This window comes from Musa acuminata, chromosome BXJ3-4, assembly GCF_036884655.1.
Source record: "Musa acuminata AAA Group cultivar baxijiao chromosome BXJ3-4, Cavendish_Baxijiao_AAA, whole genome shotgun sequence".
NCBI classification, from domain to species: Eukaryota; Viridiplantae; Streptophyta; class Magnoliopsida; order Zingiberales; family Musaceae; genus Musa; species Musa acuminata.
Genome location: NC_088352.1, coordinates 8,824,174 through 8,846,730, shown reverse-complemented (window position 1 = coordinate 8,846,730; position 22,557 = coordinate 8,824,174). Strand labels below are relative to the sequence as shown.

General features: G+C 40.7%; 3 protein-coding genes across 3 annotated transcripts; 2 read left to right on the top strand and 1 right to left on the bottom strand.

Annotated features, from left to right (window-relative positions):
• Positions 1-2: 2 nt before the first annotated feature.
• Positions 3-1,777, top strand: LOC135635030 (lignin-forming anionic peroxidase-like). The gene is made up of 4 exons (XM_065145830.1): positions 3-496; positions 588-779; positions 927-1,095; positions 1,197-1,777. The coding sequence occupies exons 1-4, from the start codon at positions 281-283 to the stop codon at positions 1,583-1,585; spliced, it is 966 nt and encodes a 321-aa protein (XP_065001902.1). The 5' UTR covers positions 3-280; the 3' UTR covers positions 1,586-1,777.
• Positions 1,778-9,420: 7,643 nt separating this feature from the next.
• LOC135636337 (protein indeterminate-domain 5, chloroplastic-like) lies at positions 9,421-12,906 on the top strand. The gene is made up of 3 exons (XM_065148027.1): positions 9,421-10,270; positions 10,409-10,805; positions 11,640-12,906. Exons 1-3 carry the CDS (start codon positions 10,120-10,122, stop codon positions 12,745-12,747), a joined length of 1,656 nt encoding a protein of 551 aa, XP_065004099.1. The 5' UTR covers positions 9,421-10,119; the 3' UTR covers positions 12,748-12,906.
• A 1,676-nt stretch (positions 12,907-14,582) lies between these two features.
• Positions 14,583-22,220, bottom strand: LOC135635085 (probable serine/threonine-protein kinase PIX13). The gene is made up of 6 exons (XM_065145934.1): positions 22,033-22,220; positions 21,414-21,763; positions 21,048-21,183; positions 20,667-20,809; positions 20,458-20,581; positions 14,583-15,125 (listed from the first exon to the last, which is right to left on the bottom strand). Exons 1-6 carry the CDS (start codon positions 22,082-22,084, stop codon positions 14,740-14,742), a joined length of 1,191 nt encoding a protein of 396 aa, XP_065002006.1. The 5' UTR covers positions 22,085-22,220; the 3' UTR covers positions 14,583-14,739.
• Positions 22,221-22,557: the final 337 nt, after the last annotated feature.

Below are 22,557 nucleotides of genomic sequence, written 5' to 3'. Positions count from 1 at the left end.
CAAGTTTTGGAAGACCATTTCATTGCAGAGAAGCTGCAGAAAACTTTGAAGCGGCTACAGCGCGTGGGACGAAATCGCCTGATCCAACTGTGGTTGAGTGCAGAGAACTTCCTCTCGCTCCGAGCTTTGGGAGCTATAAATTGCCCCCCCTACCCTGTCATCCCAAGTAACAAAACATTCCTCTTACCCATCTCTTCCTCCTTGTTTCCATCACCCAGAAGGTGGTCAATCATTCCTTCAGCAAAGCCATAGACACACGCTAGCCACTACACAAACAAATATGAGTCGTTCTGCAGTTTCCAGGTTTAACTTAGCTTCCATGCTGCTGTTCCTGGCGATGGTGTCCTGTGAAGCGCATCTGACACCCAAATATTACGCCAATTCCTGCCCACAAGCACTCTCCACCATTAGGACCGCGGTTAGGTCTGCGATCGCAAGAGAGAGACGCATGGCGGCATCCATCATCCGCCTCCATTTCCATGATTGCTTTGTTCAGGTAACGAATGCGTAGGATACATTTCCCGGCGAACTTGCTAAAACCAAGTACAAGGGTTTGATGCTGATGCTGATACTGATGCATGTATCAGGGATGTGATGCTTCGCTCTTGCTGAAAGATGGCAAAGGCATTATAAGCGAGCAAAAGGCCCTACAGAACTTCCAATCAGCCAGAGGATATGAAGTCATTGATAGCATCAAAGCCGCGGTGGAGGAGGTGTGTCCGGGAGTAGTTTCTTGTGCTGATATTCTAGCAGTCGCAGCTCGGGATTCCTCAGCATATGTAAGTCCTGTGTTTTCATTAATCGATAAGATATGTATAATGTTTTTGAATGAGGTTAACACTCTACAATTGGACGTTTTCCTATCAACGGATGCTCTGTGCACCGAGCTGCTGCTCCTCTTTCAATCTAATATAACTTGATGACAGGTGGGTGGCCCGACATGGACGGTGAAGCTCGGAAGAAGGGACTCAACCGCCGCTAACAAAGATCTGGCCGAGCAAAACTTGCCGATAGCCACCGTCGACGACCTCGACAGACTCATTTCGCTATTCGATCGACAAGGACTCAGCGTCAAAGACATGGTTGCCCTCTCAGGTAAATCGAAGCTTAATTCTGTGACCATACATATATATATATATATATATATATATATATAATCGAAATGTAATTAAGCTGAACACTACGTATCGTTTCAGGTGCACACACCATTGGGCAGGCCCGTTGTGTCACTTTCCGAGGAAGGATCTACGGCGAAACAAACATCGACTCCGGCTTCGCCAAAACGCGAAGCCGTAGGTGTCCATCGACGGCTGTCGGCAACAACACCTTGGCGCCGCTTGACCTGGTGACGCCCAACTCCTTCGACAACAACTACTACAAGAACCTCCTCACCAACAAGGGCCTGCTGCACTCCGACCAGGTCCTCTTCAACGGTGGGCCGACCGACGACATCGTCAGGCTTTACAGCAAGGATCAGGCTGCTTTCTTTTCGGATTTCGCGGATGCCATGGTGAAGATGGGGGATATCTGCCCTCTCATCGGCTCAGCTGGGGAGATCAGAAAGATCTGCAGCGCCACCAACTGATATCCACTGTACATCATTGTCTTCTTCTTCTTGTGTGGAGCAAATTGTGCCGTGTTGTTGTTTGATTGATTCTTTTGACTTGGTTGCTGTGAATAAGCTGTAATCAAACAGCAGACCGACTGAAATCAAACTTATATTGCCATTTTCTTACGTCAATACGATGCTATAAATGATTCGTTTCTGGTTCTTCAATGCTGTCGTTCAACCCACGGATTGTGTCAGATCCTAAGTTCGTTCTCATCTAATTTCAATCTCTGTGGAGGCCATGCTATCAAGGATCTTATCTTCGACATATTAGGGTTTCATTATGTGAGATTGACGGTGTTAAATGATGACTAATAGAAGTAACATCAAACTCTGAAAGATTTGGAAAAGAAAGACCATTGATGAATTCTATGTTCTCTGCATTCTCGGCCTACGTTATGGTTTTAGTGGGCTCATCATGGCTAATAGGTTACATGTGAGATCAGCCCAAAAATTGATTGAGTTGGTCCAAATTGTGGCTTGGAGTGACATCTTATGTGATCAAATTAGAAATGATGAAATTGAATTGCATGGTTATAGTTTTATAGTAAATAATTATCGATCATTATTACTTCATCCACAATCTTAAGTTTGTAGATGAAGATGAGACAAGATTTACACATTTATATTCTTAAACATATAATAATTCGTAGTATGTAAACCTTACTCACCTTATGAACCTGCGATAACTTGGCAGCGGACTCGTCGACCCGAACCGGATCAGGTTTCGGGTTCGGATCACAAAAGCAGAACGGAGCCAATTCGTCGATTGGAGTCGACCAGCCGGCCGAGGAGGGCCCCACATCTCGCTGTTCCCCCGAGCAGACTAACCCACATGGGTTGGGCCCACTTCGTTCAGCGTGAGGCGGTGGGGCCGCTGCCACCTCAGGCAAGGAGCGTAGAATCTATGTGGACCGTATGATTCCAGCTGCTACGAGACAAGCCATGTCTCCTTTGCCTGTGTCACCCCAATTCTCATCTCCCTGCGTCTTCTTCTTCTTCTTCTTCTTCCAAAATGATGGTATTTGTATACATGCATGCATATACAAAAGATGAGGGAGTGGCTATTTCGCCGTCTGCCGCTCTCGTTTCTGCACAGGACCACCACCGATAAATGACCACCAAAGTCCATTCTTGTAGCATTTTAGGTGGCCTGTTGCTGCAGCTATTTGATGTGTATGATGAGCCGAAGTAGAAAGGGCAGCAATGATTGGTGGTTCTACTACAGAGAAACCTGTTACAGAGCATGGAGTGGGTGAAATGAAAGCTTATAAAGAGAATGAGCGAGGCAGAGGAGGCCAAGGCGAAGAGGACAACAGTAGGAACATCCACCTGCATGGGGATCCGGTGACAGTGCTCTCACATTTAGGTGGAAAGGTGGTGGTGGTGGTGAGTAGAGGTGCTTGAAGCCAACCACCGCAGGCTTTTTACCGGGGCTGGCTTTTGGGTGTGGGGACGAGGCGACGACTGCTGATTGATTCCGTGGTCACGAGGATTGCAATCATCTGCACAACGGAAACAAGAGATGAGATTATGGTTGGGTTCCTTTATTCCTGTCTTTATTCGGACTACTACTCCCAGTGTGCTGCCAATCTCTGCAATTTTTGTTGCATGATTTGATGTTCCTCTTATTCTCTCAATCATTCTCTCTCTCTCTCTCTCTCGCTCTCTCTCTCTCTCTGGTGATTGATTGGCTTTTCCCTTCAGCTCTGGCTCTCTAGTGTGCTTTACAAGGTAGACATGGATGGGGGCAGTGGGGATAACAATTAACCAGAAGAAAATGAAGAAAAGAAAATTGTGTCTGCATGAGTGATTAAGAGAGAGAGAGAGAGAGAGAGAGAGAGAGAGGGGTTCTCTTATGTTGGGAAGCAGTGGGGATGAGGAGGGAGAGTACAGACCAGCATTTTGTCTCCCTCACAATTTCCTAATTTTAAGAGGTACAAAAAAGAATGAAATGGTGGGCTAGTGACTTGGTTTTTCTTCTTTTTTTAACATTTAATGGAGTATTTTGGATTAGCTTCTTGTGAAAGTAGTATGAAAGACTATGATTTGACTTAGAGAAGGAAGTATGAAAGTCAACGTTGACTCTATGGTGAGTGACATGATGTGCATCAGAGTGGCCTCCTCCTCCCACTCTTTGGTTCTTGAGTTAGACAAAACGGAGAAGAAACTTATGAACAGAGAATGAGAGAGATGAGAAAGTGGTTGGGACATCACACCCAGCATCAGAATTTAATTCCTCTGTGAGAGTCAACTCTGATTAGATCCTCTAGTTTCTCAGGGTCAACTGTAAAAGTGCTATTTAGGTCAAAATCGAAGAGGGTCCCATTCGTTGTAAATGTTATATCTATAATATTCATCTAATAATGATGCATTAAATCCACTTAGTAAGGATTTAAGATTTTAAATGATGATTTTTTTTCTAAAAATAAGAAAAAAATAATGGATTTAGCGTTTCAAATATTACATCATTACCCAAAACAATATATTTCTGAGGAAAAACAATTAGCGCAATATTGGAAATATGAAAATAATAAATGGAGACAGAAATAATAGCTGGCAAATTCTCATTGCTGACCACTGTAAGGGTTGTCGAGTGAGCTTACCGAGATTTCACACATGTCGGCCCCTAATGCTGTCCTACCTATACAACACACTGGTCCACATGAGCAGTCTAGGGCGACGAAACGTACTGCTTCATCTCTCTCTCTCTCTCGTTCATCTTCAGAAGATGTTGATCACATGTAGAGTCACTCGCGAGGCTTAAGAAGGCAGAAGCATAGGGGACTTCCCACAGAATACAGCACTCACTTGAGAGTTGTAGTTCACCATGAAAGTCCACCTCTCTCTCTCCCTCTCTCTCAGTACAAAGAGACACTGATTGAGATGTGAATTCAAGGTGGCAGGGCATCATTGTCCTCACAAACTTTATCTCGAATCCCCATCGTTGCGTCGCTATCCCGAGATAGTAAGGCTGTACGACGTGAAGAGCCTACTCCTCCGCCCAAGACCTCCAGCAGGAGCTCATCATGGATGCCTTCAACAATCATTTTGTGATTGATCGTAGGACATGGATCGATCTGCCTTTTGCAGCGGGAAAGATGGCAACACTTTGAGTGAGCCTAAAAGCTGTACCAAATAATTCCATCTTTACTCCAACTTGATCATCAGTTATTATCCATTAATCATATCCTACGAAACCCATAAACAAGTACACTTAGCTCTCTCTCTCTCTCTCTCCGCTACCAGTTGCCTACTCCTCTACCTGTCCACATCTCTCCAACCTTGGCACGCAAAACAAATGGCCGTGTCATCACCCATACCAAAGCTTCAAACCTAAGGATATTCCCTGGGCGAAAGGCTGATGACATGCAGTCGGTCACCTAACTTTCTTAGTCTGGGGAATGATGTGATGGGAACTTGCATGCTGTTCCTACCTCAGCAAAGTTGTGGACATGTCTTCTCCTTTTGCTCACCGCACAACTCCTGTGGACTCTCAGATCTTTGCAACAATTTGCTAGTTGATGAGAAGAACAATTGAAGGCATCTTTCATCAGGTAGCACAGTGCATATTTAAAGGTTTCAATTCCCAAGGGAAAGTGGCATGGCCTGTGGGCTGTGTGCTGAGTAGTATATATATATATATATATATATATGTATATATATATAGTGTGGGGTGGGTGATAGGGCCTATGGGAAGATGTGTCTGCTTGGTATTATTCTATGATACTGGGTGGGTGATACTTATCAATCATGTATGTAATGTTGAGGGACCAGAGACCAGAGACACAGACCCCGTGTTTCATATTCTTGGGTGTACAGCCAACACCTTGTTTGTCATGTAGCAAAACACAAGCAAGAGAAACATTGATGAATACTTTTATCACTTTATCTTAAAAAACAATCAATAATATTTTATGATAGGTGTAAAGTCAATATTTTGACCAATCAAGATTCAACATGTGGAGTTTAAATAAACCATTCCTATCACATCAATATGAAAGGATATTTATAAAAGTATTTATGACTTGATGAATATTTCATCATTCTCCATAATATGAGTTTCTCAATGATGGTTCTTTATCCAATTTTTTATTTTTGATTCTCACTAGAGTGTTGTGTTTACTTGAACATACGATGTAATATTGAGTATGCCTTTAACATCAGTCTTATCGGTGATGTCAGATCTACAAAGAACATACAAGCGAATATAGATAACTTTCAAATATCTAATTCTCAAGCGTAACAATTCTTGCGAAACGAGATATATCACGTAAATCATAGAAAAAAAATATTTTTTTATATAAATAATCAAATATAATTTTGTTATGATATAAAAAGATGAAGATCGTATTAGACAACAAAATATAATTACTACTAAAGGTCGAAGAAGATGTAGAGAGAAATTTATGAAAGTTTTAATTATTTGTGATTATAAAAGGGTAAGGAAAATTACAAATTTTGGCCCTTAATTAGAACTCTGCTAAATCTTCACAAGACAATCTCACTCCGCAATTGTGCTTGTAATTGTTGAAGACTAGAGAGATGAAGGGAGAAGAAGGGCATCTTTGTCTGATTGAATGAGAGATCATGACAGTACAACAAGTAGCCATCAACAAAACGAGTCACATCACCGATCGTTGCGTCAGACAGCGATCAAATTGGTATGGAATTGACTTGTCTCGTGTCGAGTGCCAAGTCAACCAAATCAACCTTCCAATAGTTTAGATTAGGCAGTATAAAGCATCAAAGGCTAAATCCAACCTAGACTAATATTACTTAGCCTTTTAATTGAAGTAAATCCAACATCAACCTGGTCTGTGAATGAAACACAAATCATGTATCTATAAATGCATCGTGATGTTGTCAACTCTTGACTTCTCTTGATGCTCAGCAATCTATAAATATTCCAATAGCTCATCAATGCAAGATTCAAACTTTGAATTGGTTTCTGGTGAAGAGAATAACTTTGTATCTCCGCATTTTCATAGTTCCTAACATCTTGAATTCTATTTACAAGATTTTGATCTCATCTCGAAGGCTTGTTTACTCCTAATTCTGATTTTGTATGTCTTGGCTATAGGTTGCCTATTTGTCGGGCTAGTTGAAAGTTATATTTGTTTTATCCAAAATAACTTTATCGAAAGAAAATGGTTAATATGAAAGGATAACTTAGGTTAGATCATAAATGAGTTGGTCGAGCTAGACTCTTTTTCCCTAAGATGAATTTATTTATCCCGATACTTATATTTCAATAGTAATCATCACCCAAGATACAATAATTATTTCTTGTAATAGTAGCACCCTAAATTACAATAGAACTAATTATATATTTACTCTGCAGTTAACTACTTTTAGTATTTCAGTTCCTATACTTTAAAAAATTACATTAGTTTTACTATAGTTACAAAAGTAAAATATCTAGGTTCATTTTATTTTAACATTATCAATTTTACTAATAAAAATATAAAAATAAGAAGGAAATTTTTTTTAATGTTATAGTTGGTAATGACGGATGACATCGATGGCAGCGGACGACAAAATCGTTAGGGATCACAAATGACTATTGTGGATGAGTAGAGCGATGATAAGAGATGAGAATCGCTCTGTATTTATATCGATATTGATGTAGTTGTCGAACAGTCATTTCATCGCTCTATATAGATATTTTACTTTTGTAACTATAGAGATACCAATGTAACATTTTAAAGTATAGAAATCGGAATACTAACTAATTACATAAAATAATATGTAATTAGTCTATTACAATAATAATAAACTTTATTTACATTTGTATCATTTTTATCGAGTCAATACAACACTGTCTATATCAAAGAGACTCATAAGAATAAAAAGATATATTCTTTCGGTTAAAAAGTCATGTTTGTTCGCTTGTAAAGATATTATCTATTCAAAATTTATTTATTTAAAATTAATTTTTATCTATCATTTTCACAAATAACTCATCAACTATCTGTTAACCTTGAACAGGCTCCATGAAACATCAGCACCCATCACAATCTGTCTTTCTCTTGTTTCTCTCACTAACGTAAGTGGGTCAGAACCAAATGAATGACCCACTCTTCTTACTATATTGTTTCATCCCTCATCTCTTTTTCTTCCTCCTCTCATACGTTTACTTTTAGCACTCAATGAACAGTTTTCTTTTAGGAAAAAGACTTTAGGCTTGCATTTCTTGGACTGACAGTACTACACATTTGGTACTTTCATTAAATTGAACCTTCTTAAACTTTGTTTGCATGGGAATAAATGCAGTGAATTCATTAAACTTCAATGGTCCTACCATTATGGCTATGTGAAACTCCCAAACACCAAAGAGTGGACAACAATGTTTTTGTTTGTATTTTTAATCAAACAAAAAGGTTTTGATTGGCTGCAACAAAATTTTTATATGTCGACTATGCTGGAAAATTACTTGAAAGAGGGCCGACTTCAATAATTCCTAAATAATAAACAATATAAGAGGAGAAGAAAGGCGTTCAAGAGCAACATTTTGTTTGATCTCAATCTTTGTCTTTCCTACTATCTCTCTCTTAATATCACAAATTTAATATAACTCATAATTCTATTAGCTAATTATTTCTAATATAACTTTCAACATTCTAAGCTATTTTTTGTGTGAAAAAAACAATACTAAGAAAAGTAATTATACAATAGTAACCACATGCAACATTTTTCATAAGCTCGGAAAGTTATATCATCATGTTATCCACCATAGCCATCGATCCGAAAAATTCTCCCTATAAATTAATGTATCGAAAACTGTTTTTGTCAAATTTCCTAATATAAATTAATTAAAACAACAAGCTGAAAATTTCAACATCACTACTAAATAATTCATCAGAGTCCATGACTTGGTCTATAGTTATTGTACTTTCTATTTCAATATCTAAATATCTTCATCAAGATTTTTTATCCACCAATCGTTTATCTTGACTTATAAATTCTCTTGTATCAAAAAAAAAAAAAAATTATGCTTTCTTTGAAATTAAAATCATCTACTCCAAGAAGATGAAATTTCGCCTATCCGATAGAGAATTATTTGCTTTGTTAAAATTACTAATCATATCAGTCATCGTCTTTTCTGATTCATCTATGATATAATATACACAAATTACCTAGAAGATGGTTGATTTAATAATCCAAAGAGAAGGAAAAACAAGGCAGCAGCTCTTAATCTTTCTCAACCACAAAAGCCCTAAATCTCACCATTTGTAAGCCATATGTATAATAGTCATATTCTAAACTTATTTAACCACACTCCAAAATAAAATTCTTTGGAATATATACTATACTTTAACTGCCACATTTATTCTCTAGTTTTGTCAACTACTAATCTAAACTCGTCTTAATTGTTTACATGCAGTGACTGCTACAGCATGCAGAAACTGCTTTGTAAACCCCATCAAGACAAACCTCTCTGTCACATTTGTTTTACATGTCAAGTTGTATTCATAAAGAATTTTCTCCTGCATTGATGTATACGTACATACATGTAGGCATTTGATATTGAGGAAGAGAACCATATATCCATGTTTTCACCAGTGTCCATAGAATTGAAATCTAATTTTGACTTGCAGCAAGATGGAGAATGTGCTATCACTGCTGTTCATTTCTACTGGTCTGGCTTGAGAGGGTTGGAATGAGAGGCTGGCTTTTGTCCTCATGTCCCTCCCATGTCGACTCCAAACGGTAGAACGAGGTGGGGTAGAGAGAGGGTAAGGTCTACAGTCTCGTGGGCCCCATCTCACACAGCCACACTCTTGCCTATGTGACACCATCTTTCTTTCTCTGTCTCTGTCTCTCTCTCTCTCTCTCTCTCTCTCTCTCTCTGCGAATTTATATACAGAAAATTTTGGTGGATTGCTTATGTGTGGTGTGAAGGAGTAAGGAAGGATAGAGGTCCGAAGGGGAAAGGTGGAGAAGAAGAAGAAGAATCATCCGTAGGGGAAGAAGAGAGAAAGAGATGGTTTCGAGGAACCCAAAGAAACCACAGAGCAACCCTTTGTTCTCTCCCTCCAACAAGAAGTAGCAGAAGAACAAAGAGAAGGGAAGGGAAGAGGTTCTCTTTAGTTTGGTTTTGTGCTCCTTTGTTTTCTTCTATCCCTCTCTCACTCTTTCTCTCCTTGTATTTGGCTTCGAGTGCAACTGTTTGTTTGGATTGCCGGCTCCCTTTGTTCTCTAGTAGAGGTAGCAAGAGTCACCAGGTGGTAGAATTTGGAGGTTTTTGTTTAGGGTCTGTCTTGTTGGTGTGTAGATCCACACTCGCGTACTAAGATTTGGGTTCTTGCCCTCCTCCTCCCCTTCCCTTGGATCTAGAAAAGGGATAGCTACACAGTGATGGATAGAACAAAGGCGAGACGGTGGTTGCATGTTGTGTAGCGATGGCTCTTTTGTGGCTTTGATTTGGACTCATCAGTGATCCTTACAGAAACCAGAAAGCAGCTTCTACTGAGAGTAGGGAGACCAAGAACACATCCAAGAAGAAGATGGCAACGGCTTCGTCGTCGGTACCTTTCTTTGGAATCAGAGAGGAGGAGAAGCTCAACACCCAGCAGCAGCGGCCACAGCCATCATCATCGTCGACGCCGACGGCAGCTGCTCCTCCCAAGAAAAAGAGGAACCTCCCGGGAAATCCAAGCAAGTATCCAAACTTACAACCACCCGCATGCAGAAACCCTAATTCACAGATCCTAATCTTTGCTGCTGCTAATTTTCCTTTAATTCTGCTGTTAATTCATCAATTTATGATTACATGGAGTTCGATTTAATCCACAGATCCCGACGCCGAGGTGGTCGCTCTGTCACCAAAGACGCTTCTTGCGACGAATAGGTTCATCTGCGAGGTGTGCAACAAGGGGTTCCAGCGGGAGCAGAACCTGCAGCTGCACCGACGCGGCCACAACCTACCATGGAAGCTGAAGCAGAAGAACCCCAAGGAGGTCCGTCGCCGCGTGTACATCTGCCCGGAGCCGACATGCGTCCACCACGAGCCCTCACGCGCCCTTGGCGACCTCACCGGCATCAAGAAGCACTACTGCCGCAAGCATGGCGAGAAGAAGTGGAAGTGCGACAAGTGCTCGAAGCGTTATGCCGTGCAGTCGGATTGGAAGGCGCATTCCAAGACCTGCGGTACTCGCGAGTACCGCTGTGACTGCGGAACCCTGTTCTCCAGGTACCACTTCCACTACATGCATCCTTGATCTATTGATGCTGAAGAATCCATTATTGGAGCATCTATCAGCGTTCATGCATGTCCCCTTAGATCTTTTGGTCATGATGATGATCATGATGGTACTGCCCACTGCACTGTACTGCACTCACTCACTCACTCACACACAAAAGTCTTGCACATCGTCTTCTCGGTTTCAGTGATTGGGATTCCTGGAGTCGCAGCTGTGTTAGGGTTAGGGTTGTTAGGACTGGATTCCCAGGTGCCAAAAGTGAGAAAAAGATCGGAGCATGCAGCGACGAACTGCACCCACGTGAATTGTCTCGATGGAACTGAATCAACTGTTATGAACATTGAGATTTCAAACAAAAGGAGCTCATCTTTCTCCCTCGAAACCAACGCCAAGCTCCTTTTCCTCTCTCTCTCTCTCTCTCTCTCTCTCCTATTCACGTGGTGACCTGGAGGCAATGCTTAGCAGGCCACTTTGTTGTCTTGTGAGTTGGAGATATGTGGGCAACACGGCATGGCTACTGAATGCATTCAGAGGTCCACCATTTCATGAGAATCGACTTTGGCTGTGAGCAAATTATTCTTGTCCGGAGGTGCGAGACATCACTTGGGATGTGAAGCCTCCTGTTGCTTCTTCGCGTAAGGGAGCTGTGCATTGAGTTAACAAGTGCCATTATCCATCGGTGGTTTTCATGATCCGAAGGACTTCAATGGGGGTGTGTCTTCAGCTTCAAGGGAGTTTCCTCTCAAACCCTTCTCTGATAGCATAACAAAAGCCAGTGAATTCAGAACAACTGATACATTAATCTTTTATCGTGTTTGGTGCAGGCGTGATAGCTTCATTACCCATAGAGCCTTCTGCGATGCATTAGCACAAGAAAGTGCGAGGATCCCAGCCGGCATCAACACCATTGGCGGCAGCCACTTCTATGGCAACACCGGAATACATTTTGGCCTTCCTCAGTTGAATTCGCAACTCTCATCCTTACAGGAGCAGACGCATTGTGGAAATGACAGTGCAGCACCGTTCAACCATGTCACCTTGCCGTCCTTCCGACCACCTCAGTCTGCCACTCCCTTCTATCTCGGCAGCGGATCGAGCCAAGACATCCATGAAGACACTCAGTTGCTTCAAAGTAAACCTTTCCATGGCTTGATGCAACTACAGGATCACCTCCAACACAACACCAATGCCTCGTCCTCTTCCTCTGCCGCGGCTTCGACCGATCTTTTCAACCTTAGCATCTTCTCCAACAGTAACAACAGGAGCGTCATCACCAACAGCAGCAACTCTGGGATCAACCAAAATGCTCACCTGCTGATCTCTGATCATTTCAACAACGCTAGTGGAAGCAATGAGCCAAACTCACTCTTCGCAGGAAATCATCTCATCAGCAACCATATCGATGCAAACATGTTTGACCAATCGGTGACCACTGAATCGGTGCCATCACACATGTCAGCAACTGCGCTTCTTCAGAAGGCCGCGCAGATGGGTGCAACATCCAGTTGTAGCAGTGCGAGCTCCTTGCTTAGAGGAATCGGCAGCTTATATTCCAGCAATTCAAAGAATGCAGGTTTTCAGGCATCAGCAACCCAGGTGGAGAACGAGAGCCATTTCCAAGACCTTATGAACTCCCTCACCAACGGAAACACCGGTACGTTTAATGGTGGGAATCATCAAAAGACTGGGTTCAGCGGCTTCATCTCAGGCATCGGCAACATGAACGAGAGCAAGCTACAGCGTAACCTATCCGCCAGTGGCCTTGGAACCTCTGACAGTTTAACCAGAGATTTCCTTGGGGTTGGAAGCATGATGAGGAGGGGGGGGATAACGCAAAGAGAGCAGCATCTCGGCATCGACATCAGCTCTCTCGATCCGGAACTGAAGTCTGGATCCTCGACTCGATCTTTTGTCGGTGGCAGTCTGCAGTAATTGATACTGAAGGCGAGGCAGACTTAGCAGGTATTGTTCTTACTGTTTGTACTGTCACTGTTAAAGCTAGTTTAGTAGGATCGCAATAACTGGACTTTGCATTAGCAAGCGTTATCTTTAAGGTCTCAAGGCAATCTTAACCTGCAAAATTTTCGTTCTCGGACGCCTGCCTCCTTGAAGTTAATGGAAGGTACCATGGATGGAACCCCATATGTGAGAGTAACAACTGGTTAGAATAATGCAGCATACGTACATCTTCTTACTCCTCCTCTTCTCTCGCTCTGCATCCATTCATGTCATGCGTGAGCATGCCGCGGGCACAGAGAGAGAGAGAGAGAGAGAGAGAGAGAGAGTAATATAAAATATCAGGTTGAAAGAATGTGTTGAAATTTCTACCGACACAGTCTCTCATCCACAGTGATCACTACGACTACAGAAGTACTTCATGCTTCTTCGCCTACGCCACGCGAAAGTTGACTTCGTCAACGTTGTCATCATGGGCCCACTAGCTGCACGCTTGCCGTCTGACGTAAGAGAGAAAGGAAATAATTGCAGAAAAAGATTACAAATTGAATATTATAATATCACCAGATTATTCCTCAAATCAAACTATATTAACTTTTTTGGCGGAAAAAAAATAAATCATATATTTGATTTAATATAATTATAATTTTATTTTTTTTATTATAGTTGAGCACATAGATTTTATGATTATAAATTAGTAAATTAAGTTTTTTTTTTCTAATTTCATCATCATCGTCATTTGTTTTTTATCTTTTCATTATTATCTTTCTTTTTTTATCCCTTAAATTTGTTGGGAATCGTCTTACGGTCGTAATCATCGTCAACTCCGGCGGTGAGGCGGCGACCGCCATCGGTTCTCGGGATAATGGCGAAGACAGCACATCGTGTTCGGGAGGCCCACACGGCGAACGATAGGTTCACGGATGCAGCTAGCTAGCATTGGTTGGTCCCACATGGTGCCTCTCTCTCTCTCTCTCTCTCTCTCTCTCACACACACACACAGATTAGCATGGTCGGAGTGAGGAGTCACGTCGTCGTCCCCTCCACCCCCCCGCCCCCCCATCCCCACTGCTGGATGTGCAGTGGTGATCGACGGTAGAGAGAAATATCTCCTGATATATCGCTGTCGTTTTGGATTTCGGATTCCTTTTCTCCTCCTCTCCCGTCGCCATCACTGCTCAATGGCATCAGGGAAGGGTGGGGTGAGCAATCCTCTACAGACTCGTCTTCTTTGCGAAAGAAGATAGTTTGGAGCAGGCAGCAGCAAGACACGTGAAGAACAGCGCATGCTCTATGTAATGTATTTGCATGGGTTACTCATCATATACCTAACCTTCCCATCACCTCCATACACCTAACATTCTTTCGTAGTTTTCCGATAGCATCTGAATCATGAATGTAACCTAAGCATCTGAATACCTAATCATGGGTTACTCACAAATAGCAGTACATATATTCCAGATTAAAAGAGTGCATACCTGATGACAGGAGTTTTGTTTTAAGTGTCGTCTTATTGCTATTGGCTTACATGTTCTTGGAATGTCATCTGCCACCAGGCAGGAGATGCTCCGTTCCCTGGCAAACGCTACCTTCAAAGGCATATTATGCCAACTCAAGTACATGCATCGCCCTCACAAACGAATCCAAACCCAACACATTTAGAGAGAGAGAGAGAGAGAGAGTTGGCATTCCGGAATAATACCACTGATTTGGCATGGCATGTCAACAACCCAGAGTTGGAAGAACCAACAAAGGGTCCGTTCTGATGTATAGGATTAGAAGAGAGGAGTCCATTCTATCGAGGTTCCAAGTTGGCTAGCAATATCATGAATCTTTTTCTCATAAATGGCTATCCTAAGTACAACTTTTATTTGACATCGGATTATACTCACTTATTGTCAAATAATTCATCACCAAAATAAACAATAAGGATCGATATTTTTAGGAACAAGATTCATCAATCTTTTGCTAGGCGATTCGCGGTGAGTGGTTGTGAGAGGAACTCGGGCCACGGCTGCCAGCCACAGCCTCTTCTCTCGGCCTGCCTTTCAGGTCTTCAATCTGCTCAAGCCTTTGCACAACTTCCTTCATGTTCGGACGTTTCTTGGGATCGCTGGCAAGACATTCCAGAGTGAGATGGGCAACCTGAAGAGCCCCTTTCGGGGGATACTGTCCCTCGAGTCGACGGTCCATAACCCGTGCCAGCTTTCTCCGGTCGGATAACGATGGTCTAGCGTAAGTAACCAAGTTTCGTTGCGTGACTGGACGATTTGTGTCGACCGCCCTCAGCCCAGTGAGCATCTCCAGTACTACAACCCCAAATCCATACACATCGCTCTTCACATATAAATGACCTGGATGAGCAAGGTGGCATGTCATTCATTCATATAATGCTTACTGAGTCAGTCTCATAATATCATGAATAATTCACTTCACAACAGATAGCGGAAAAGATCATATTTGTTTGTGCGGAAATACACTTTAGAACACTTCAATTTTCATGTAATAGATCCATACTTACTCATTTGATATTTGAAAGATTCTCTTGTAAGTATAAAATAAGTTATAAATTATGTGAAAAAAAATTTAATATTAAATTATTAAATTAAATAATGATAGATTAAATTTAGGATGCATACCTCCTACTGATAGATATTATTAAGAATTTTTTTCTTAATAATATTGATGTTATTAAGAATTGATATTATTAGTAAAAAAGGTATACAATCCTACACTACAAAGATATCTAAAATAATATCATTTTACTCCATACATAATTATTTGAAGAAAATATTCCTTCAAAATTATTTAAATATCTTAATTATATATGTCATTATAAATATTTTTTTATATCATTTAAAATAAATTTTATAATACGATTTTATAAATTTATTAGTTTAAACCACTTTGACAACTATAAGACTAATACAAGAATATAAAATACATCTTAAATATCATATAAATAATAAAATATTTTTATGATTTACACTCTATAAATTTATCATCTCAAGCCACTTTACCAACTATAAGTCAGATAAAACTTAGAAATATAAATTATAAAGAATATTTACTACCTTTTTTAAATATAATTCATGTAAAAATAGTTCAATAATAATAAAATAATATTCATAATAAATATTAAACATTAATCAGCATAAAAGAAAATGCATATGATGACCATAATCATGATAAAATAATATTAATATTTTTATGCGAAAAATAAATATTTGTTTTTATTATTTTAATATATGTGAATAATTACATAAATATCCAAAAGCAATAATTTAAATTTAACTACCATAAGCAAATAAAAAATATCAATATTTCATATGAGAAAATAATAAAATAATAAAAAATCTTATATATGTATATGTATATGTTATATATGTATACATATATATATATATATATATATATATATATATATATACACATATATACATACATATAGATATGTATATATATGTATATATATATGTATATATATATGTACATATATACATATGTACATGTATATATACATACACATACACACACATACATACATACATACATATATATACACAAACATACATACATACATACACACACGCACGCACACACGAACACGCATACACACACACGCACACACATACATGCACACACACACACACACACATATATATATATATATATATATATATATATATATATATACCTAATCAGGCCAGTTAAAATTAGAGGTGACGAAAGACAAAATTGGTCAATATTGAACATTCCTAAATTAAATCAAAATTGGGGCTGATTAGGTCAAAATCTATATGATTGATTTGAGGTCAAAATTAAATTTTGACTAAGTTAAAACTAAGGTTGGGTAAAAATCAGATTTAGGGTAAGATTTAGTGAAAATTAATTTTGACCACAGTCCTCTAGTAGCCCCATTCATTACGGTTGGTTCTTCCCTACAATTTCTATAGACTACAGCATCCTCTCCGCCTTTGTCGGTGATGATGCACCATCGATCATGCACCGCCATTTGCTTGCCAGCCACCCTTTGCATTGCCGCTAGGAGTAGTACCCAAATAACTGTCGCCTAAGAACTCCTTCGACGACACCGAATGAGGCGTTGCACCATTGACCGCTTGTGCCCAACCAATGCCACGCACATCCATCTCACCATGTCATCTCTATCGCGCGACCCTTGTCGCCCAAATATTGGGCTGCTATTCGCAAGCTGCACCTAAACAACCATTATGGGCCTTTTGGCCTCCAACAACTCTATCGTGGACAAGTACATCTACGGAAAACTATCCCATTATGCACCCCAAATGTGACACACAAATTGGTCTACGGTTGCCATCAAGCTGGTGTTGATGATCGTTATCCTGATACGTCATTCGTGGCGACACTTTCCTATCGTGATGCCTCCTAACTCACCGCTACATCCAACAATATCCGGTGATGCTTCGATCACCAAATTTCATCGTGGTGACGAAACCTAGTGGCAAACCCATCAATCATGAGTTGTCATTTGTCTTGTGCATAGCATCGCAGTGCTTCAACGACCACCCTTCACATTGCCACTAGGAGTAGTACCCAAATGACCATCGCCCAAAAAACCCTTCAACGCTACTTGAGGCACCATGCCACTGACAACCTATGCCCAATCGGTGCTACGCATAGCCATCGCACTACGACATCTCCACTGCATGACCCTCATCACCCAAATGCTAGGCTACTATTTGCGAGTAGCACTCAGACCACCATTGTGGGCCTTGTGGCCTTTAATGACTCTACTACAGATAAGCACATGTTTACAGGAAACCATCCCACCGTGCACCTCATCTGCGACACCCGAAGTGGTTTTCGACTATCATCAAGTTAATGACTATCACGATGCACCATCCGCTCGTGATGCATCCTATCTCATCGTGACATCTAGCAATCTCCGGCGATGCTTCCATCGCCAAATTTCATTCATTGTGACGAAACCAAATGCCAATCCTTCCTATCATACTTTAAGATGGAGACCTATGATAACCCGGAGACTCCTCGTTATAGTGTCTAATGTCACGATTGCTAGTCATAGGTGCCCTGTAAGCTAATCACCTGATTGATGACACGTGTAACATGATACATATTCTTTTTACTTATTATTATTTGATATTTTATCATTTAATATTACTTGTTGCGTACATAAATATATTGTGATGTTCATGAATCTGTGTAATGAGAATTAGATCGTGATGAAATCACGATAATAAGATCAATTCAACTTTAAATACATACTCTAAATAATCCTGATCATAGGTTACTCGAGAGAGACATCGAGATACCAAACATACTAGTATACTATATATTCGTCCATATAATGGAGACATCTGGTCACATAGCTGCTCATGTGGGGACACTAAGGAAACAATACATGTGCTCATTGGAAAATAAGTTCACTAATTGATCCGCTCACAAAATACTAGATGGTTGATGATGCCTCATTGAGACTTGAGAAACCAATGATGTCTTATATGAGTACTCCACTCTTTGATACTGGACTTATAGGTCTGAAAGTTCCAGATCTAGTACAACTGATCATCGAGAGTGATAGTTATCCTTACGAGGCTATTGAGTATTGATAAAGGATCATCCGTTCTCGATGTCATAAGACAAATATCATATGTATTCTTGCTTAGATAAATCTTTGACCAAGATTATTCAAATTGAGAGATAAAGAGTTCTCCGGGAGAATCTGATTAGAGCGCGACCCGAGTAGAAACCGTATCGGTCTGATAACAGCATGCCTGATATATGATCTTTGAGGTATTAGATGGATGAAGGACTATAGATACATGGTAAATGATAATAGACAGGTTTAATAGATTGGATTTTCCTGTTTCGTTTGGGGACTGTGGCATAGTGGCCTAGTACATCCGTAGTCGATGAGTCGAGTGGATTATTATGAAGATAATCATTTACTGAGCCAGAAGGAGTTCTGATAGGTATGACTCACGACTAGCTTGATATTGGGACTAGAGGATCACACACATATGGTAGGTGTTGCGACGAATAGAGGTTTGGATATGAGAAATCCGTCGGAGCTTATATCTTATTGGATATCCAATTAGCTCATGATTATTGGATCATATGGATGAGATCCAATAAGAGCCAATAAGAGATCATTGGGTAAAGACCCACTAATCTAAGAAGCTTGGGTAGTTAGATGAAGATCCAATACTCAATAGGGCAGGATCCATTAGGGTTAAGTTGACAGAAGACCTCTATAAATAGGAGGGAAACAATGACCTGTAGGCTAGAGGTTTTTGAGTTGCCACCTCCTATTCTCCTCTCTGTTTCTCCTCCTTAGATAACAAGTGTAAAGATTTGTGCAACGATTCGAGAAGCATCTTCATAACCCCTACTGTATGAATCACCGCTAAAAAGGAGGACGCTTGACCTCATTCATCCTCTTCCACAAATCTGCAGGAATTCAGGGATATACGATCTCCTTAGGTAACACAATCTTTTATATATGCAGTTTTCGATTTTACGAGCTTTGCGTATCAATTTTCGCATGACGATGAACACATTTTGGGAAATCTAGGATTTTTGTTTACTATTCTTTTGCTATGCATGTGATGTCACCTTAGATTTCCCTACAATAATGCTACCATCACACTTGAACACTACTAGAACTAATGTACATCAACGCCAGCAATCGGAGTCTTATTGTTGCGACTCTCTATAACACTACGATAGTATTCCATTACCTGCAGTAGAGTCGATGACAAAGTAGGTTGCCACCCTATATTCAACCGTCAAGGACAATAAGATATCTATCAACAAAGGTGACCTCTCATCAACAACCACCTACCATGGAACCCTCAACATCGACATCCTCCTGTGGCACCACATGTAGTGTTGTTGTGGTTTATGCAACCGTTGCATGTAGCACTATTGCTTGCACAATCATGGCCTACAACAATGACCAAGGTAGGCCACTAGCCTTCATAGCACCAATGTTGATAGCAAATTACCAATGCAGCCTGTCGACCAAGATCACGAAGTAACCTTTTGTCCATGTTTCCACTCGTATAGGTGAGAAACCTTCATCACCCACGAGCAGAGAACTCTGAGATAAACAAAATAGATCATATCACCCTTTGCAAACAAAAGGCGATAATACAAAACATATCTGATACTTTTATGATCTAGGGTATTTGATTTCAAAACAGATACCATTTGTAAGCACAAAAACTATAATCATGCTATAGTTATACGAAAAAATTTAAATATCAGAATATGAAATCAAATAATAATAGATTAAATTTCGAATACATACCTCTTGATATCAATCATAATACATTTCTTCTACTGTAAACACACTATAGTCCGATCCAAAGAAAATGATTTGCAAGAAATACTAGACTTGTCTTCTTCTATCTTCCTATCCTTCGTAAGACCACTATAAACGATGGAATAGGGACTAAGGTCTAAAATCTCTCTTTTGTACATAGTCCGTAGGAGTCTAGTCGAGTCTAAGATAAATAATTAATAGAGTCATTCCCATCAAGATCATCTCCAATAAAAAAATATATCATAATTTAACTTTATTTTTATTAGCCGATAACTATAATATATCTTATCCAAATTAAATAGGACAATATAATCCAAACCAACTCTAATTAAATGCAAAGCATCAACGACACATACCGGTAGCCATATACTCTGGAGCTGCGTATCCCATGGTGCCCATGATTCGTGTCGTTACATGCGTGTCTCCATCAGCTGGCCCATTCTTCGCCAGACCAAAGTCCGAGAGTTTTGCATTGTAGTTCTACACAAAGAAGAGATGAGATGCATAAATAGATCGATCGATCGATCTTAGCCAGCATATGGAGTGCTGGAAGCGAGAAGTTTACGGAGTCGAGGAGGATGTTAGCAGCCTTGAAGTCCCTGTAGATGACTTCCTTCTCTGATGTATGTAAGAACGCAAGTCCTCTGGCCGCACCGATGGCTATTTTCAGCCTCAGACTCCACGACAGTGGCTCATAAGATTCTCCTTCTGCCTCAAGAAAGAAAAATTTCAATTCTGTGACGGCATCCACACTCAACTTATGGGATCACTAACATCATTCTAAGAGCAGCTCAAGAGAAGAAATCACTCTCTGGTATATAATTTCAGTGATGTTAAGCTCCAAATTCTAGAAAGCTAGAATTGCAGGATAAAGTCTTTCCAGAAGAAAACAAAAAAGATGAATTGCATCGAAGATACTGAAATCAGTATCTGGGTTTAAACTCACTTCTGAAGAGGTGGCTTTCCAAGCTTCCCCTTGCCATGTACTCATACACCAGGAGAAGCTCATTGTCCTCCAAGCAATAGCCCAAGAGCTTGACAAGGTTGGGATGTGAAAGCCTCCCAAGGAATTTTACCTCAGACTGCAACCATAATCCACACAGCAGTAATCTTAGTGGGAAGAGTTACCTCTCTTGTGCTACAAACAACACAATCAACACATAAATAGTGTAAACATGGCATTTTCTACTTCCTTAGATCCTTGTGTCAGCTGCTTCCTTAGATCATTTATTTCCTCAAGAAACATCTCGAGATGATCGGGAAATATGTACTGAATAACAAGTCTGGATTCAAAGATGACTGGGGGAATTACCTGCCATTGTTCCAACCCTTGCATGCTATCAGGGCTCAGTTTCTTCACAGCGACTATCATTCCCAGTCCAGTCTTTGCAGGATTCAGAGTCTTCTCTTCCACCCATCCCTTGTACACTCGCCCAAACCCACCCTCCCCGAGTATCGTATCAGGCCTGAAGTTTCTGGTGGCAATCTTCATCTCCGCAAACGTGAAGGTTCGAAGATTCGGCACCTCCAAGATCCGGCCCTCCGGAAACTCCTCGTCGCCGCTTGCGCCGCTGACGGTGGACCGACCGAAGCTGCAACTATGGGTCGAGAGCTTCTCGGTGGTGGCGTCACTGCTGCTGGCCTTGAATGTCGATTGGTGCCCTGTGATTCCAAGAGAAGAAGGGGACGAAATGGAGAAAAGGGCTCAACTTTATCCTGACAGAACCCAATGGAAAGCAGAAAACCTCGGAAGGAACAGTCGGAAGCGGAGATGAGTCGAGGGAAACATGCTAATGTCAAGGTCAAATAGTAAGAAACCAAACAAGAAGTAGAATCGAGAGGGAAGCACAACCAGAATAAGATAAAGAATCCAACTGTTGCCTTTTTATAGACACACATGAATCCGACTCTCTTTCTTGATGGAATTATACCTGTATTGGATGGCTGCCGATAATTCGCACAGAAAGTACAGCAATTCCCCATATTCAATTCCTTCTTGCTCTTGTCCGCTCTCCCTCCGAAGAGAGTATGAAGGGAACACAAGGCAAAGATAATGGCAGCAAGTCGACAAGAAGCAGAAAGGGGAATCTTGACCTGTTCCACACACACACACACACACTCACTCTCTCTCTCTCTTCCGCAGTCACTGGTCTTCGTAAAGTCAATCCTGCGCTGGTTGTGGAATTCAACACCATATAAGCTGTGGAATTCAACATCCATAATCCATCGAAATTGTAATTTTGGTGAGGAATCGCATGATATGATTGGCGGTATGACAAATGGGGCATCTCCAATCGTTCATACACGTAACACTCGGATTGGAGCTCGAGCTCTGATTCCGTGGCACGGGGTTTGCGTACGCAAGTCATGCACGTGCTTCGGGAAGAGGTTGACTTGCTGAAACCTGGCTCACCAGATCGACTCCATGCAACAGCGTTCACATCCGCATGCCGTCG

What these genes read in the sequence shown, in the direction of transcription:
- LOC135635030 (XM_065145830.1), top strand. Translation starts at nt 281, where the DNA reads ATGAGTCGTTCTGCAGTTTCCAGGTTTAACTTAGCTTCCATGCTGCTG. An exon ending in TCCATGATTGCTTTGTTCAG is followed by an intron (nt 497 to 587) that starts GTAACGAATGCG and finishes TGCATGTATCAG; the next exon opens with GGATGTGATGCTTCGCTCTT. An exon ending in CTCGGGATTCCTCAGCATAT is followed by an intron (nt 780 to 926) that starts GTAAGTCCTGTG and finishes ACTTGATGACAG; the next exon opens with GTGGGTGGCCCGACATGGAC.
- LOC135636337 (XM_065148027.1), top strand. Translation starts at nt 10,120, where the DNA reads ATGGCAACGGCTTCGTCGTCGGTACCTTTCTTTGGAATCAGAGAGGAG. An exon ending in GAACCTCCCGGGAAATCCAA is followed by an intron (nt 10,271 to 10,408) that starts GCAAGTATCCAA and finishes TTTAATCCACAG; the next exon opens with ATCCCGACGCCGAGGTGGTC. An exon ending in TGCGGAACCCTGTTCTCCAG is followed by an intron (nt 10,806 to 11,639) that starts GTACCACTTCCA and finishes TGTTTGGTGCAG; the next exon opens with GCGTGATAGCTTCATTACCC.
- LOC135635085 (XM_065145934.1), bottom strand. Translation starts at nt 22,084, where the DNA reads ATGGGGAATTGCTGTACTTTCTGTGCGAATTATCGGCAGCCATCCAAT. An exon ending in AAGGGTTGGAACAATGGCAG is followed by an intron (nt 21,184 to 21,413) that starts GTAATTCCCCCA and finishes TTATGGTTGCAG; the next exon opens with TCTGAGGTAAAATTCCTTGG. An exon ending in GGAAAGCCACCTCTTCAGAA is followed by an intron (nt 20,810 to 21,047) that starts GTGAGTTTAAAC and finishes TTCTTGAGGCAG; the next exon opens with AAGGAGAATCTTATGAGCCA.